At 48.3% G+C, this 19,888-nt stretch overlaps 1 protein-coding gene across 1 annotated transcript; it reads right to left on the bottom strand.

The window, feature by feature from the left end:
* Positions 1-1,123: 1,123 nt before the first annotated feature.
* Positions 1,124-1,597, bottom strand: LOC147976368 (putative B3 domain-containing protein Os03g0621600). The gene has a single exon (XM_087519762.1). The coding sequence runs from the start codon at positions 1,595-1,597 to the stop codon at positions 1,124-1,126; it is 474 nt and encodes a 157-aa protein (XP_087375888.1).
* Between the last annotated feature and the right edge of the window lie 18,291 nt (positions 1,598-19,888).

Below are 19,888 nucleotides of genomic sequence, written 5' to 3'. Positions count from 1 at the left end.
GTTTCGACCTCGTCCAACTGGCTACTGCCCGAGCATCATGAGGTCAAAATGAATGTGGACGGTGGATTTTCCAAGATTGGGGACCAAGCAGCTTCAGCAGTGGTATGCAGGGACTAAAGGGGCAAGTACCTAGGTGCCTCGACCATCATCCATGAAGGCCGACTCGATCCAACCATCCTCGAGGCGTAGGCATGCAGCGAGGCCCTCTCACTTGCAGCTGATTTGCAGGTTCAATCTTTGTGTGTAGCCTCAGATTGCCTGGAAGTAGTCTCGAATATACAAGCTTAAGTTCCTTGCCACTATCATTCCATCTTGCAAGATATCAAACACCAAAGGAGGCAATTCCAGGATGTAGAGTTTCTTCATGAAAACAGGAAGCACAATGGAGAAGCCCATGCTTTAGCGAAGGCAACTGCTTCTCTCAACCCCGGACGCCACGTGTGGCTTAGTATTTTGCCCGAAATTATCTGTATCCCCTTGTGTTTGAACTTTTAATAAAGGATACAGTAGCTAAAAAAAGAGTACCTATCAAAAAAACATTCTTGAGTAATAGAGCTTGTGTTTAGCCTAAAAAACTAATGAAAGGAGTTCCACTCAAAAATAATAATAATGAAATGAGTATTTCATCAGGAGCCTCGTAAGGGTCATTTTAGAGCGCGCCACTTGACGTGTTTTTAGCGGCCCTCATGTGTCATACTATGTGGGCGTGTTTGGTTGCCGTGCGCTACAGTACCCGCATTGCATACACTTCTCCACTCAACCTGGCTATGCAAATGCGGCCTCAAATGCACCATCTGCATGTTGTTTGGTTGCCTGCATGGGCAGAACCACACTGCCTGGTGTTTGGTTGCCTGCATGTTAGTGGACAAACCCAAGGCGTGGTGTTTAGTTGTATGCAACACCTGGTGTGTGATAACCTCTTTGGCTAGTTGGTGAGGTTACCAGCACACTTCGGCACAACCATGTAGCACAAATCATAAGCAGAGCAGGGTATAAACAGAGGATCAAGTACTTAAGAGCATATTTCAGATAAGCAGTACCACACTTCATAACAGTTCTACGCATAAACCATAAACATAAACAATTCAAAACAGACTCGATGGTACTTAGGGAGGCCCCGACCCTACTCCTTGGCGGCGAAGGCTTCGTCGTGCTTCCCGCACTTGTTGACGACCTCAATGCCACCATCGTCGAAGATGATGACCTTGAGGGTGTCGGGAGTGAGGAGCTTGAACGTCACCATGTAGCCGATCTTGATCTGATAAATGGTTGCGTAGGTGGCCCAACCCTGATCCAGGGTCACCCTGTCGTTCATCAACTTCACCGTCACCTTCCAGGAGCAGCCGGTCTTGTTCCTGAGCTTGAACTCCGTCAGCACCGCGACGAAGTGCTTGGTGAAGTCCAAGGGCATGGGGATGCACTCAAGCTTCGATGCAAGGATGACCTTGCATAAGTGAGTTGGGCCATCCTCCTGATGGTAGTGGCCGTAGTTGCGGCGCTTGTTGCTGGGGGGCTCCTCCATGCCCTCGTCGTCGCCACCCTCAGGCGGCTTTGGGTCTTCCTCGGCAGTGGGCGGCAGCACAACCTCGTCGGGCATTGGGTGAAGGGCTTCTTGCCCTTGTTGTCAACGGCCCGGAGCACCTCCGTGCCCATCTCATTGCTCCCCTCGATCTACACACAATTCATGGAGTCAAGCACAACACAGCGTTCATGGCTTATTGAAGAGCATGTAGTTAAAACGGCATGACTGTCACTCTTCTCCTCCTCTCCATCCCCCCTATATTTACTCACCCTGTCCACCACTACTTACCCACCCCCTCTCTTCTCTCACTGTCAACCTTCCTCCTCCCCATCACCATGAGCTCTAGCTCCAGATCCAACGTTAACCCTTTCCCTTGGGGTATTGGCTGGAGGGCCTTCTTTCTCGGGTGGTCAGCTGGTGACTGCACCAAGTTCGAGAACACCATGGAGGTGTGCATGAACTTCGGCTACATGCATGACATGCAGAATGATAACCCACAAGTATAGGGGATCGCAACAATTTTTGTGGGTAAAGTATTCAACCCAAATTTATTGATTCGACACAAGGGGAGCCAAAGAATACTCTCAAGTATTAGCAGCTGAGTTTTCAATTCAACCACACCTAGAAACTTAGTATCTGCAGCAAAGTGTTTAGTAGCAAAGTAATATGATAGTAGTGGTAACAGTAGCAAAAGGTAACAGTAACAAAAGTAATGTTTTTGGTATTTTGTAGTGATGATAACAATAGAAACGGAAAAGTAAATAAGCAAAGAACAATATATGGAAAGCTCGTAGGCAATGGATCAGTGATGGAGAATTATGCCAGATGCGGTTCATCATGTAACAGTCATAACCTAGGGTGACACAGAACTAGCTCTAGTTCATTGATATAATGTAGGCATGTATTCCGAATATAGTCATACGTGCTTATGGAAAAGAACTTGCATGACATCTTTTGTCCTACCCTCCAGTGGCAGCGGGGTCCTTACGGAAACTAAGGGATATTAAGGCCTCCTTTTAATAGAGTACCGGAACCAAGCATTAACACATAGTGAATACTGCTACCTCTTGAGCACTGCGTTGGTTTTCCCCGAAGAGGAAGGGATGATGCAGCAAAGTAGCGTAAGTATTTCCCTCAGTTTTTGAGAACCAAGGTATCAATCCAGTAGGAGGCTATGCGCCAGTCCCTCAATCCTGCACAAAACAAATAAATCCTCGCAACCAACGCGATAAGGGGTTGCCAATCCCTACACGGCCACTTACGAGAGTGAGATCTGATAGATATGATAAGATAATATTTTTGGTATTTTTGTGATAAAGATGCAAAGTAAAATAAAAGCAAAGTAAAAAGCAAAGGAAATAACTAAGTATTGGGAGATTAATATGATGAAGATAGACCCAGGGGCCATAGGTTTCACTAGTGGCTTCTCTCGAGAGCATAAGTATTCTACGGTGGGTGAACAAATTACTATTGAGCAATTGACAAAATTGAGCATAGTTATGAGAATATCTAGGTATAATCATGTACATAGGCATCACGTCCGAGACAAGTAGACCGACTCCTGCCTGCATCTACTACTATTACTCCACTCATCGACCGCCATCCAGCATGCATCTAGAGTATTAAGTTAATGAAAACAGAGTAACGCCTTAAGCAAGATGACATGATGTAGAGGGATAAACTCATGCAATATGATGAAAAACCCATCTTGTTATCCTCGATGGCAACAATACAATACGTGCCTTGCTGCCCCTACTGTCATTGGGAAAGGACACGCAAGATTGAACCCAAAGCTAAGCACTTCTCCCATTGCAAGAAAGATCAATCTAGTAGGCCAAACCAAACTGATAATTCAAAGAGACTTGCAAAGATAACCAATCATACACAAAATAATTCAGAGAAGATTCAAATATTTTTCATAGATAGACTTGATCATAAACCCACAATTCATCGGTCTCAACAAACACACCGCAAAAAGAAGATTACATCAAATAGATCTCCACAAGAGAGGGGGAGAACATTGTATTGAGATCCAAAAAGAGAGAAGAAGCCATCTAGCTACTAACTATGGACCCGTAGGTCTGAGGTGAACTACTCACAGTACTTCATCGGAGGGGCTATGGTGTTGATGTAGAAGCCCTCCGTGATCGATGCCCCCTCCAGCGGAGCTCCGGAACAGGCCCCAAGATGGGATCTCATGGATACAGAATGTTGCGACGGTGGAATTAGGGTTTTGACTCCGTATCTGATCGTTTGGGGGTACGTAGGTATATATAGGAGAAGGAGTACGTCGGAGCAACAGGGGGACCACGAGGGTGGAGGGCGCGCTTGGGGGGGGGGTAGGCGCACCCCCTACCTCGTGGCCTCCTCTTTTGTGTCTTGACGTAGGATCCAAGTCTCCTGGGTCTTGTTCGTTGAGAAAATCACGTTCCCGAAGGTTTCATTCCGTTTGGACTCCGTTTGATATTCCTTTTCTTCGAAACCCTAAAACAGGCAAAAAACAACAATTCTGGGCTGGGCCTCCGGTTAATAGGTTAGTCCCAAAAATAATATAAAAGTGGATAATAAAGCCCAATAATGTCCAAAATAGTAGATAATATAGCATGGAGAAATCAAAAATTATAGATACGTTGGAGACGTATCAAGTATCCCCAAGCTTAATTCCTGCTCGTCCTCGAGTAGGTAAATGATAAAAACAGAATTTTTGATGCGGAGTGCTACTTGGCATAATTTTAATGTAATTCTTCTTAATTGTGGTATGAATATTCAGATCCGAAAGATTCAAGACAAAAGTTCATATTGACATAAAAATAATAATACTTCAAGCATACTAACAAAGCAATTATGTCTTCTCAAAATAACATGGCCAAAGAAAGTTCATCCCTACAAAATCATAAAGTTTAGTCATGCTCCATTTTCATCACACAAGAATGCTCTCATCATGCACAACCCCGATGACAAGCCAAACAATTGTTTCATACTTTAGTAATATCAAACCTATAAACTTTCACGCAATATATGAGCGCGAGCCATGGACATAGCACTATGGGTGGAATAGAATATAATGAGGGGGGTTATGTGGAGAAGACAAAAAGGAGAAAGTCTCACATCAACGAGGCTAATCAATGGGCTATGGAGATGCCCACCGATTGATGTTAATGCAAGGAGTAGGGATTGCCATACAACGGATGCACTAGAGCTATAAATGTATGAAAGCTCAACAAAAGAAACTAAGTGGGTGTGCATCCAACTTGCTTGCTCAGAAGACCTAGGGCACTTGAGGAGGCCCATTGTTGGAATATACAAGCCAAGTTCTATAATGAAAATTCCCACTAGTATATGAAAGTGACAAAACAAGAGACTCTCTATCATGAAGATTATGGTGCTACTTTGAAGCACAAGTGTGGCAAAGGATAGTAACATTGTCCCTTCCTCTTTTTCTCTCATTTTTTATTTGGCTCTTTCTCTTTTTTTATATGGCCTTTCTCTCTCTTTTTTATTTCCTCACTTGGGACAATGCTCTAGAAAATGATGATCATCACACTTCTATTTATTTACAACTCAATGATTAGAACTCAATACTAGAACAAAAGATGACTCTATATGAATGCCTCCGGCGGTGTACCGGGATATGCAATGGACCAAGAGTGACATGTATGAAAGAATTATGAATGGTGGCTTTGCCACAAATACTATGTCAACTACATGATCATGCTAAGAAATATGACAATAATGAATGTGTCATGATAAATGGAATGGTGGAAAGTTGCATGGCAATATATCTCGGAATGGCTATGGAAATGCCATAATAGGTAGGTATGGTGGCTGTTTTGAGGAAGATATAAGGAGGTTTATGTGTGAAAGAGCGTATCATATCACGGGGTTTGGATGCACCGGTGAAGTTTGCGCCAACTCTCAATGTGGGAAAGGGAAATGCACGGTACCGAAGAGGCTAGCAAGGATGGAAGGGTGAGAGTGCGTATAATCCATGGACTCAACATTAGTCATAAAGAACTCACATACTTATTGCAAAAATCTACAAGTCATCAAAAACCTCAGCACTACGCGCATGCTCCTAGGGGGATAGATTGGTAGGAAAAGACCATCGCTCGTCCCCGACCGCCACTCATAAGGAGGACAATCAAATAACACCTCATGTTTCAAATTTGTTACATAACGTTTACCATACGTGCATGCTACGGGACTTGCAAATTTCAACACAAGCATTTCTCAAATTCACAACTACTCAACTAGCACGACTTTGATATTATTACCTCCATATCTCAAAACAATCATCAAGCATCAAACTTCTCTTAGTATTCAAAACACTCATAAGAAATTTTTACTAATCTTGAATACCTAGCATATTAGGATTTTAAGCAAATTACCATGCTATTTAAGACTCTCAAAATAATCTAAGTGAAGCATGAGAGATCAATAGTTTCTATAAACCAAATCCACCACCGTGCTCTAAAAGATATAAGTGAACTACTAGAGCAAAACTATATAACTCAAAAGATATACGCGAAGCACATAGAGTATTCTAACAAATTCCAAATCATGTATGGCTCTCTCAAAAGTTGTGTACATCAAGGATGATTGAGGGAGTCCTGGATTAGGGGGTATCCGGACAGCCGGATTATATCCTTTGGCCGGACTGTTGGACTATGAAGATACAAGATTGAAGACTTCGTCCCGTGTTCAGATGGGACTCTCCTTGACATGGAAGGTAAGCTTGGCAATACGGATATGTAGATCTCCTTCCTTGTAACTGACTCCGTGTAACCCTAGCCCCCTCCGGTGTCTATATAAACCGGAGGGTTTAGTCCGTAGGACCAAGAACAACAATCATACCATAGGCTATCTTCTAGGGTTTAGCCTCTTCGATGTCGTGGTAGATCAACTCTTGTAATACTCATATCATCAAGATCAATCAAGCAGGAGTAGGGTTTTACCTCCATCGAGAGGGCCCGAACCTGGGTAAAAACATCGTGTCCCCTGTCTCCTGTTACCATCCGCCTAGACGCATAGTTCGGGACCCCCTACCCGAGATCCGCCGGTTTTGACACCGACACTGGTGCTTTCATTGAGAGTTCCTCTGTGTCGTCATCGTTAGGCTTGATGGCTCCTTCAATCATCGATAGCGATGCAGCCCAGGGTGAGACTTTTCTCCCCGGACAGATCTTTGTATTTGGCAACTTCGCACTGCGGGCCAACTCGCTTGGCCATCTGGAGCAGATCGAGAGTTACGCCCCCGGCCACCAGGTCAGGTTTGGAAGCTTGAACTACACGGCCGACATCCGCGGAGACTTGATCTTCGACGGATTCGAGCCCCTGCCGAGTGCGCCGCACTGTCACGATGAGCATGATTTAGCTCTACCATCGGACAGTGTTCAGGAGATCGCACCGGCAACCGCTCCGACCCTCAATTCAGAGCCAATTACGCCATCCGTGGATGGGTGGATAGACCCCGCCATAGAGGCCGCATTCTCAGCGGCGATCGAGCCGAGTATCGACCTTACCCTTCACGAGAGCCGTGACGCCCAACTGCCGGATTCTTCCCTGGCCACGGACTCCGAACCGCCTGCACCCGTGCCTATCGAATCCGACCGGGCGCCGATCATGGAGTTCACCTCCGCGGATATCTTTCAGCACTCGCCCTTCGGCGACATACTGAACTCATTAAGGTCTCTCTCGTTGTCAGAAGAGTCCTGGCCGAACTATGTCCGGCAGGATTGGGATGCGGATGATGAAGAAATTCGCCGCCCACCCACCACCCACTTAGTAGCCACTGTCGACGATTTGACCGACATGCTCGACTTCGACTCCGAAGACATCGACAGTATGGACGACGATGCAGGAGACGAACAAGAACCACTGCCCACTGGGCACTGGACAGCCACCTTATCATATGATATATATATATATATATATATATATATATATATATATATATATGGTGGACACACCCAAAGAAGGCAATGGCGACGGGACAACGGAGGATGACCCCTCCAAGAAGCAACCCAAGCGCCGACGTCAGCGACGCCGCACTAAGTCTCGCCAAGGCAAAAGCGGTGATACCGGCACAGGAGATAGTAGCACTCCGAACAATGCCGAAGATGACGACAATCCCCTCCAGCAAGATTTAGAGCAGGAGGATGGAGAAGTCAGCCCTCCCGAGAGAGCGGCAGATGGAGAGGCGGAGGATGATAATTACATGCCTCCTTCCAAAGACGAGGCAAGCCTCGACGATGACGAATTTGTCGTGCCTGAGGACCCCGTCGAGCAAGAGCGCTTCAAGCGCCGGCTTATAGCCACGGCAAATAGCCTTAAGAAAAAGCAACATCAGCTTCGAGCTGATCAAGATTTGCTAGCTGACAGATGGACTGAAGTCCTTGCGGCTGAGGAATATGAACTCGAACGCCCCTCCAAGAGTTACCCAAAGCGCAGGTTGCTACCCCGACTAGAGGAGGAAGCATTAAAACCTACATCTCCAGTGTATGACGCGGCTGATCGGCCACCTCGTGGCCACGACAGAGAGGCATTTCTGCCAAAAGCTCAGCCCGCACCCCAACGCCACTCAAATAAAAATGTCAAGGCACGGGGAAACACGCTAGACCTGCGAGACATATTGGAGGACAAAGCAAAACATGCAAGATCGATCTACGGATCACGAGGGCGCGCCACTACGCGAGATGATAACCGTCACGCTGGATACAGTAAAAGTAAATCCAGCTGGGCTGAACACAGCGGACAAGACTCATTTGAGCTATGTCGCGATATAGCCCAGTACAGAGGCGCCGCACACCCCCTATGCTTCACAGACGAAGTAATGGATCACCAAATCCCAGAGGGTTTCAAACCCGTAAATATCGAATCATATGACGGTACAACAGATCCTGCGGTATGGATCGAGGACTTCCTCCTGCACATCCACATGGCCCGCGGTGACGATCTACACGCTATCAAATACCTCCCACTCAAACTCAAAGGACCAGCTCGTCATTGGCTCAACAGCCTGCCAGCAGAATCCATTGGCTGTTGGGAAGATCTGGAAGCCGCATTCCTCGACAACTTTCAGGGCACTTATGTGCGATCACCAGATGCCGATGACTTGAGCCACATAATTCAGCAGCCAGAGGAATCGGCCAGGCAATTCTGGACACGGTTCCTGACAAAGAAAAATCAAATCGTCGACTGTCCGGATGTAGAGGCCCTAGCAGCTTTTAAGCACAACATCCGCGATGAGTGGCTCGCCCGGCACCTTGGCGAGGAAAAGCCGAAATCTATGGCAGCCCTCACGACACTCATGACCCGCTTTTGCGCGGGAGAGGACGGCTGGCTGGCTCACAGCAATAACATATCAAAGAACCATGGTACTTCGGATACCAAGGATAGCAATGGCAGGTCACATCGCAACAAACACAAGCGCCGCATCAACAGCGGCAATACCGAGGATACGACAGTCAATGCCGGATTCAGAGGCTCTAAACCCGGTCAGCGGAAAAAGCCATTCAAAAGAAGCACTCCGGACCCGTCCAGTTTGGACCGTATACTCGATCGCTCGTGTCAAATACACGGCACCCCCGACAAGCCAGCCAACCACACCAACAGGGAATGTTGGGTGTTCAAGCAGGCTGGCAAGTTAAATGCCGAAAACAAGGATAAGGGGCCACATAGCGATGACGAGGAGGAGCCCCGGCCGCCGAACACCGGAGGACAAAAGAGGTTCTCCCCACAAGTGCGGACGGTGAACATGATATACGCAACCCACATCCCCAAGAGGGAGCGGAAGCGTGCGCTAAGGGACGTATATGCGTTGGAGCCGGTCGCCCCAAAGTTCAACCCTTGGTCCTCCTGTCCGATCACCTTCGATCGCAGGGACCACCCCACTAGTATCCGTCATGGCGGATTCGCCGCACTGGTCCTAGACCCAATCATCGACGGATTTCACCTCGCGCGAGTCCTTATGGACGGCGGCAACAGCCTAAACCTGCTTTATCAGGACACAATGCGCAAAATGGGTATAGACCCCTCAAGGATCAAACCCACAAAAACGACCTTCAAAGGCGTCATACCAGGTGTAGAGGCCCATTGCACAGGCTCAGTCACACTGAAAGTGGTCTTCGGATCCCCGGATAACTTCCGAAGCGAGGAGTTAATCTTCGATATAGTCCCTTTCCGCAGTGGCTATCACGCACTGCTCGGGCGAACCACATTTGCGAGATTCAATGCGGTACCGCATTATGCATACCTCAAGCTCAAGATGCCAGGACCTCGGGGGGTCATCACAGTCAATGGAAACACAGAGCGCTCTCTCCGCACGGAGGAGCACACTATGACCCTCGCAGCAGAAGCACAAAGTAGCCTCTTAAGGCAATCCACCAGTTCGGCGATTAAACACCCGGACACCTTCAAGCGCGCTCGGAGTAATCCGCGACAAGAACGCCTGGCACGTTCCGAGCTCGCATAGCAATGCGGCCCCCACTCCAGTCCCAGCCAAACGGCGAAATCCGTGCCACGCGTACATAATTACGCATTGAAAATACCATGGGCATAGGTGGGGGGGGGACGACTACGGCACGCCCCAAAACGCGGCTCAACCGCACTACGGGCTTCCCGCTTTGTTATTTTTTCTCTCTTTCAGGACTTTACTCTCTGGAAACCCCGTCCGGCAGTACGATTGCCGGACACACGATACAACAACCAAGGAGGCAGAAAGCTACGTCGCACCATGGAACTCCCAGGCGGTCTCTGATAACGAGTGAAATACCTGCTTTAAATACCATTCCACAGCTTGCCCTTGGAGGGGACATGTCAAATAGTCCTACTTTTTTCTTATCGCACTACTCGTATCATTATGCTTCGGCGCACCTTTTTGAATAAACAATGCATAGCACTAGTCTATTATAGCATTCTCTATTCTTTTATATATATATATATATATGTTCATTCATGACATTCAGCACCCGTACACTCTGGTACGGCCAATACGCCAGGGGCTTAAGCGTACCCCATAATACGACATGAGAAGTCCGAACACTTTCGATAGTGCGGCACCCCGAACTTATAGCATTATATGCATCAGCTCCGAATCATGTCTTGGGTCAATAGTTGGGTTTTCCCGGCTCCCATGTTTTGGTACCTTACGTTCTGCTATATCGGCTAAGGTAGCACTAGGAGAACTACTGCGATTGTGCCCCGATTCATCTGGGCAAGCACCTCAGTAGAGAAAGCTAAAACTGACTGTCATGATAAGGCGAGAGCTGGTCGCTGTTCGAGAGGTCTCGAGTCCCTAAAGACTTATGCTGCTTAGGGCGAGGAGTCGGCTTTGTCCAGCTTAGGCGTGTATAGCGCCCCGAATTCAGCCTTCCGAATACTAGGGGCGTCGCCAAAATTTAAAATTATAGACTTCTATGGCTAAGTGAGAGTGATAAAGCATTATAGTCTGATTGCCTTGTTCGTTGCACTGAGCACCTCCCTCGAAGGACCCAACAATGGGAAAAAGAGTGCTCAGATTTATCCCGAACACCCCAGCACTCATGGCATGGGGGCAGAAGCCGGCGACCGGCCATCTCTAAGATTTGATAAACAGCCGCACAGAAGGATCACACGAGCAAGTTCATTCAAAAATTACATCCTTCGCACACTCGTCCGCCACAAGACGGCCACCCTTCAGGACACCCTCATAATACATTTCAGGGTGGCGATGCTCCTTGCCCTGCGGCGGCCCCTCCTTCACCAGCTTCTCTGCATCCATCTTGGCCCAGTGCACCTTCGCACGGGCAAAAGCCCGGCGTGCACCTTCGATGCAGACAGACCGCTTTATGACTTCCAGCCGTGGGCAGGCATCCACAAGCCGCCTCACCAGGCCGAAGTAGCTGTTGGGAAGGGAGTCGCCAGGCCACATCCGGACTATAAGGCCCCTCATGGCCTGTTCGGCCGCCTTGTGCAGCTCGACCGGTTGCTTCAGCTGGTCGCTCACAGGCATCGGGTGTTCAGTCCCAGTATACTGAGACCAGAACAACTTCTCCGTCGATCTTCCCTCCTCGGCCTGGTAGTACTTTGCGGCATCCGACACGCTGCCGGGCAAATTTGCGAATGCTCCTGGAGAGCTCCGGACTCGGGTAAGTAACAAGTAATTTACTTTCACATGCTTGCTTTGCATAATGAATGCCTTACCCGCCACTATCTTCCTCATCACCTCAATTTCCTGGAGGGCCTTTTGGGCTTCAGCCTTGGCATGCATTGTGCTCTCGAGGGCCGCAGCAAGCTCGAACTCTCGCGTCTTCGAGTCAAGCTCCAAAGTCTCGTGCTTCTGCACGAGAGCGTGGAGCTCTTGCTGCACCTTGCCCACCCATGCCTCTTGTTTCTCCCGCTCGGTGCGCTCCTCGGCCGCTTTGTTTTCGGCCTCGGACATCGCTTGCTTCAGGGTCGCCACTTCGGTCGTGGCCCCTGGCACATCCATGATGATCCTATCATTTTGCAACCACATCTTATATATATATAGACAAGGTATTACTTACCTTTGTTCTCCTCGAGCTGCCTCTTGGCAAGGCCGAGCTCTTTCTCGGACCGCTCGAGGTTCTGCTTCAGTGCGGCGACCTCCGCAGTTAGTGCGGCAGAGGTCAGCAGCGAAGCCTGCATACGCATATAGACATACTTGTATTAGACTCCTACATATATTATTTGATCCTCTATTCGGCTTTTCTTTGTGAACACCAAACAGAGCATCAGGGGCTACTGTCTATGGGTAATATTTTCCTATATTTTAAATACTTACCTCAAATCCTGTTATAAGGCTGGCACAGGCTTCAGTCAGTCCGCTCTTGGCGGACTGAACCTTCTTGATCACCGCACTCATAAATAGGGCGGTGCTCTTCGTCGATGGAAGCGCCGCGAAGCGCTCCCAGCAGGTTGTCCGGTGCCTCTGGATAGACAGAGGTCACCGGCACGGGTGGCTTGCCCCTCTTGGCAGGGAGCCGCCTGCCGGAGTCCGGAACCACTGGAGGTTCCAGCGCGGTGTTCGGCTGAGGGCCGAACTTGGATCCCTTGGGAGTCTTGCTCCCTTTGCGCCTGGAGTCCGGAAGGTCGCCTTGAGGCGCCTCTAGGACTACCTCCCCTCGGTTCGGTGCCCCTTGAGACAATACCTCGACATTGTCCGTAGGGCGAGGAGAGGAGGCGGTTGGAAGTGACTCGCTATTCATATCCGGCGAGTCCAAGGAACCGTCCGACGAGGATACGTCGATACGGGCTCGGGGCGGACTGCATGATCATATTCGACGTTAGGAGAGGCAGTGCAATAAAAGTATGCTATGAGTTACTCTGGTATCCGAATACTTACGACTTCGCCAGGGGTTTGGCCCTGAGTAACCACTTGTCTTCGCCGTCGGCGGCGGTGGTGGAAACAGTCCGGAAGGAGAGTCCTTCCCTTCTTGGACCCTACGGCCTCCCCGGTTGGGGCGACCTTCCTTTTCCTGTCTCCCCCGGCTGGAGGGGGAGAACCTTCATCTTCCTCCTCCTCGTTTTCATGGAGGAGTGCGTCTCAGTGTTATCGGACGATGAGTCCGATACCACCTGGCGCCGGGAACTCTTTCGGGTTCCCGTGGCCTTCTTATTGATCTTCTTCTCCGGCAGCTCATAAGGAGTCGGAGTCCGCATCTCCGTCAGGAGAGCGTCTGCAGGGTCTTCGGGTAGAGGGGCCGGATAGTCAATCTGCTCCGATGTCTCCACCCAGTCCTGTCAAAGGCATGGGAGCTCAGACCCCGCACATGGTTAAACTATGGAAAATAAATACCCTACAAGATGTACATAACTTACCGGATTCGCAGGGCGCGCCGCGCTTAGCCCACGGTCCTCGGTAAGGGGAGGGGGGACCTCGACGCCCTTGAACAACACCTTCCATACGTCCTTATGCATCGTGTCAAAGAGCTCGTGTAGAGTCTGGTGCTGGGCTGGTCGAACTCCCATAAGTTGAAAGCCCGTTGTTGACACGGGAGGATCCGGCAGAAGAGCATGACCTGGACTATGTTGACAAGCTTGAGTTTCTTGCCTATCATGTTCCGGATACACTTCTGGAGTCCGTCCAGCTCCACCGATGAACCCCAGGACAGGCCCTTCTCCTTCCAGGAAGTGAGCCACATGGGGATTCCGGATCGAAACTCGGGGGCCGCCACCCAGTTGGTGTCGCGCGGCTCAGTGATGTAGAACCACCCCGATTGCCACCCCTTTATGGTCTCCACGTAGGAGTCCTCGAGCCATGTAACGTTGGGCATTTTGCCCACCATGGCTCCGCCGCATTCCGCTTGTTGGCCGCCTACTACCTTCGGTTTGACATTGAAGGTCTTCAGCCATAGGCCGAAGTGGGGCCGAACGCGGAGGAAAGCCTCGCACACGACGATGAATGCCGAGATGTTGAGGATGAAATTTGGAGCTAGATCATGGAAGTCCAGCCCATAATAGAACATAAGGCCGCGGACGAATGGATGGAGGGGAAACCCCAGTCCGCGGACGAAGTGGGAGAGGAAAACCACCCTTTCGTAAGGTTTCGGGGTAGGGACGATCTGCCACGCGGCTGGCAGCCGGTGCGCAATATCCGCGGCTAAGTATCTGGCCCTGTGCAGCTTTTTGATGTCTCCCTCCGTAACGGAGGAGACCATCCACTTGCCTCCTGCTCCAGACATGTTTGGAGAGGGTTGAGGAGAAGGATGTGGACTTGGGCGCTGGAGCTCGAGTGCGCGAGAATGGATGAGCAAGGAGGAAGAAGGCGTGGGTAGAAAAAGGTGAACCCTTATCCCTTTATAAGGGCGGACTAAACTATGCACCCCCACCAGCCTGGTAAAACTCGCTTATCCCCCAAGTGCCGTAATTGATGGCGCGGTTGGGTTACCCACGTCCGTATTGATGGGAATCCCATAATAAGGGGACACAATCTCTGCTTCGACAAGACGTGCCAAGGAAACCGCCTCGCGAAACACGCTGAGGTTGGTTGTGAAAAATGATTCGAATGGTGACCTGGCTGTGGTGTGATGTCACACAGCGGAATGCGTCGGCAGATTAGATTTGTGAAAATATTATTCTCTCTACGGTTGTATGTGGAACTTGTTTTGCAGAGCCGGACACGATCCTCGTGTTCAAAATCTTCTATGAAGTATTCGGAGGAGGAACCCGCCTTGCAATGCAGAAGACAATCTACGCGTCGGACTCATCGTCATTGAAGCCTGGTTCAGGGGCTACTGAGGGAGTCCTGGATTAGAGGGTATCCGGACAGCCGGATTATATCCTTTGGCCGGACTGTTGGTCTATGAAGATACAAGATTGAAGACTTCGTCCCGTGTCCGGATGGGACTCTCCTTGGCGTGGAAGGCAAGCTTGGCAATACGGATATGTAGATCTCCTTCCTTGTAACCGACTCTGTGTAACCCTAGCCCCCTCCGGTGTCTATATAAACCGGACGGTTTAGTCTGTAGGACCAAGAACAACAATCATACCATATGCTAGCTTCTAGGGTTTAGCCTCTTCGATCTCGTGGTAGATCGACTCTTGTAATACTCATATCATCAAGATCAATCAAGCAGGAGTAGGGTTTTACCTCCATCGAGAGGGCCCGAACCTTGGTAAAAACATCGCGTCTCCTGTCTCCTGTTACCATCCGCCTAGACGCACAGTTCGGGACCCCCTACCCGAGATCCGCCCGGTTTTGACACCGACAATGATTGTGTTAAAATAAAAAGTAAAGACTCAAATCATACAAGACGCTCCAAGCAAAACACATATCATGTGGTGAATAAAAATATAGCTCCAAGTAAAGTTACTGATAGAAGTAGACGAAAGAGGGGATGCCTTCTGGGGCATCCCCAAGCTTTGGCTTTTAGGTGTCCTTAGATTATCTTGGGGGTGCCATGGGCATCCCCAAGCTTAGGCTCTTGTCACTCCTTGTTCCATAATCCATCAAATCTTTACCCAAAACTTGAAAACTCCACAACACAAAACTCAAAGTAGAAAATCTCGTGAGCTCCGTTAGCGAAAGAAAACAAAAGACCACTTCAAGGTACTGTAATGAACTCATTCTTTATTTATATTGGTGTTAAACCTACTGTATTCCAACTTATCTATGGTTTATAAACTATTTTACTAGCCATAGATTCATCAAAATAAGCAAACAACACACGAAAAACAGAATCTGTCAAAAACAGAACAGTCTATAGTAATCTGTAGCTAGCGCAAGATCTGGAACCCCAAAAATTCTAAAATAAATTGCTGGACGTGCGGAATTTATCTATTAATCATCTTCAAAAAGAATTAACTAAGTAGCTGTAACATCCCAAATTTTCAATTTGGAATGTTATACACTAGACCATCATTGCATATCATATTTCATTGCATTTTGGTTGATCCTAGAAATTCTACGCAACTCAAGGACCCTCGGAGAGAGTTGGGGATTTCGTTATTTTCATATTTGAGTTTTCTCAAATTTTGAAAAATAGGATGGTTTGATTTTATTTATTTTATCTTCAATTATTTCTATTATCAAATATGAGAGAGGGAATAAAATGACTTTCCCAAAAAAGAAATATTGAGGATTTAATAAAAAAATCAGATAAGATTTTATTTTGGTTTTATTTGCTATTTATTTGAATTTAGTAAAAATTGCACGTTTTCAAAAATTGCATTTAGAGCCAAAGAATGTTCTTCCTGTTCTAAATATTTTATTTAGACGGAGAAAATTTGTTTTGGCATTTTTAGGATTTTATTTATTTTTCTAGAATTTTTTTAGTCGCAGCGAAACTGTTTAAAAAAAGAGAGAGAGAGACCCCGCGCCCGACTGGGCCAAGGGCCCAGCCGAGCGGGCCGGCCCAGCCAGCCGCCGCCGCCTCCCGCCGGGTCGGGACAGAGTCCCGACCAGCATCGCCGCCGCCCGAGTCCGGGGAGGACTCCGCCTCCCGAGGCCGACCCCTCCCCCAAGTCGCCTCCCCCGCCCCCTTTATAAGCGCCGCCGGCCCCCTGCAGCCCACACCGTCGCCGCCGCCGCACGCCCCAAGTCGCCTGCCGCCGCCGCCGCGCCGCCTGCCGCCGCCCCGCGTCGCTTGCCGCCGCCGCCCGCCGCCCGGAGCCGCCGCCCCGCCGCCTCGCGCCACCCGCCGCCCTGCCGGAGTCTCGCCGGAGCGCCGCCGCCGAGGTAGCCGCCGGCCGGTTTTTGAGAAAAAGACGTTTCGTTTTTTTTGAAAAAACCCTAGTTTTCGTTTTTTTGAATAGATCGGTTTTTGTCCGGTTTATTTATTTAGCGAGCGTTCGCTCGTCCGTTCGTTTTAACAAACGCAATTTTCGTTTAGTTCTAGTTAACGAACGTTCGTTCGTTAACTTGTTCGTCGTTTTTCTTTTTCTCGGATTAAATCCGTGATTTTTCTGATCGCGATTTCTGATCCGATGTTCGTTTTAGTTTAACTTTTCGCTTGTTTGTCGGAATTAGGCGATTCAAGCGCCTGGAGTTTAGTCTCGAAACCCTCTTTCCGTTTAACCAACTCAAACAAGTTTTTGCCATAGTAATAATTGCCCTAGTTTTCAGATTAGTAAACGAAGCTTATTTCTTTTGCCTTTTGTCTTTCCTTGCTTCGTTTGATTTGGTTCTTTTTGCCAACCGGAGTTCTTAAGTTGAACTTTCTGGTTAGATCTCTTATTCGAGTTTTACCTGTGCATTATATGAGTACTTATTGTATGCTTGTTTGTTTGCGATAGAGTACCCGGAGTGCGCCGCTTGCTACTTCGAATCGCTAGGTTTTGCGGATCATCAGCAAGGCAAGTAACACTTTGATCATACCTCCAACTACCCAGTTTTTATTGCATTAGACCAATCCTCACACATTGCATGATTATGTTCTAATTAAATTGTGGGTTTGGGAAGTAGTTGAGGTAGAACCTATTACCTGTTTATCATCAAACCTTTGGGAGTTACTTCTATGTTTGCTTATTATGCCATGCTATGCTAGTAGACGTGGATTGGGTGAGTGTATCCATGACAGATGTGAGATTGTTATATTAATGGTTTATCTAAGGTGACAACTTAAATACACATCTGGGTGGATTGAGGCACCTGGGTATTCCAGCGATTGCCTGTTTTCTTTTGGACCGCCACCCAGGCTCAAAGGGGTCATGAGATTATTCATGCTAGAAACTTCCGTGTGCAGCCACAAGCTACTATGGGCTCTAGCATAGTTGACTAAGTCGTGCGAACTCTTACAGTGGTAGACTAGCAGATGTAGGGGATGTAGGTGGTACGGTCTACCCATCGTAAGGTGCTAGCGCTTCTAAAAGACTATGTCTCGGTCATCCGTTTCTCAAACACCATGTGATACGTCCATTTTGCATCATGCTTTTATATCGATATTTATCACATTATGGACTGTTATTTCACTTTATGTCACAATACTTATGGCTATTTTCTCTTATTTTACAAGGTTTACATAAAGAGGGAGAATGCCGGTAGCTAGAATTCTGGTCTGGAAAAGGAGCAAATATTAGAGACCTATTCTGCGCAACTCCAAAAGTCATGAAACTCCACAGAACGTCTTAAAAGAAATAAAGAAAAATCCGTGCCAAAGATGAAGGCCAGGGGGCCCACACCCTTCTCACGAGGGTGGGGGGCGCCCCCCCTAGGGCGCGCCCCCCTACCTCGTGGGCCCCCCTGGTGGCTCTCCGATGCCCATCTTCTCCTATATGAGGTCTTTCGATGAGAAAAAAATAAAGAGGAACTTTTTGCGACGAGACTCGGCCGCCACGAGGCGGAACCTTGGCGGATCCAATCTAGAGCTCCGGCAGAGCTGTTCTGAAGGAAATATGCCCTAGAGCAATAATAAAGTTATTATTTTATTTCCTTATATCATGATAAATGTTTATTATTCATGCTAGAATTGTATTATCCGGAAACATAATACTTGTGTGAATACATAGACAAACTAAAGCGTCACTAGTGTGCCTCTACTTGACTAGCTCGTTAATCAAAGATGGTTATGTTTCCTAACCATAGACATGTGTTGTCATTTGATTAACGGGACCACATCATTAGGAGAATTATGTGATTGACATGACCCATTCCATTAGCTTAGCACCCGATCGTTTAGTATGTTGCTATTGCTTTCTTCATGACTTATACATGTTCCTATGACTATGAGATTATGCAACTCCCGTTTGCCGGAGGAACACTTTGTGTGCTACCAAACATTACAACGTAACTGGTTATAAAGGAGCTCTACAGGTTTCTCCAAAGGTACATGTTGGGTTGGCGTATTTCGAGATTAGGATTTGTCACTCCAATTGTCGAAGAGGTATCTCTGGGCCCTCTCGGTAATGCACATCACATAAGCCTTTCAAGAATTGCAACTAATGAGTTAGTTGCGAGATGATGTATTATGAAACGAGTAAAGAGACTTGCCGGTAACGAGATTGAACTAGGTATTGAGATACCGACGATCGAATCTCGGGCAAGTAACATACCGATGACAAAGGGAACAAAGTATGTTGTTATGCGGTCTGACCGATAAAAGATCTTCGTAGAATATGTGGGAGCCAATATGAGCATCCAGATTCCACTATTGGTTATTGACCGGAGACATGTCTCGTTCATGTCTACATTGTTCTCGAACCCGTAGGGTCCGCACGCTTAACGTTACGATGACAGTTTCATTATGAGTTTATATATTTTGATGTACCGAAGTTTGTTCGGAGTCTCGGATGTGATCACGGACATGACGAGGAGTCTCGAAATGTTCGAGACATAAAGATTGATATATTGGAAGCCTATGTTTGGACATCGGAAGTGTTTCGGGTGAAATCAGCATTTTACCGGAGTACCGGGAGGTTACCGAAACCCCCCGGTAACCTAATGGGCCTTAATGGGCCTAGTGGAGGAAGAGGAGAGGAGGCCTAGGGGCTGCCGTGCACCCCTCCCCCCAAGTCCGAATTGGACAAGGAGGGGGGGGGGCGCCCCCCCTTTCCTTTCTTCCCTCTCCTCCTTCCCCCCAAGTCCTAATCCAACTAGGGAAAGGGGGGGAGTCCTACTCCCGGTAGGAGTAGGACTCCTCCGGCGCGCCTCCTCCTAGGGCCGGCCGCACCCCCCTTGCTCCTTTATATACGGGGGCAGGGGGCACCCCTAGACACACATGTTGATCTCCAAGATCGTTCTCTTAGCCGTGTGCGGTGCCCCCTTCCACCATAGTCCTCGATAATATTGTAGTGGTGCTTAGGCGAAGCCCTGCGACAGTAGAACATCAAGATCGTCACCACACCGTCGTGCTGACGGAACTCTTCCCCGACACTTTTCTGGATCTGAGTCTAGGGATCGTCATCGAGCTGAACATGTGCTAGAACTCG

Source organism: Triticum urartu, chromosome 4A (assembly GCF_056163025.1).
Source record: "Triticum urartu cultivar PI428250 chromosome 4A, HENAU_Tu73, whole genome shotgun sequence".
Lineage (NCBI taxonomy): Eukaryota > Viridiplantae > Streptophyta > Magnoliopsida > Poales > Poaceae > Triticum > Triticum urartu.
The sequence above is the reverse complement of the archived record's forward strand: the minus strand, read 5'-3'. Positions and strand labels throughout refer to the sequence as shown.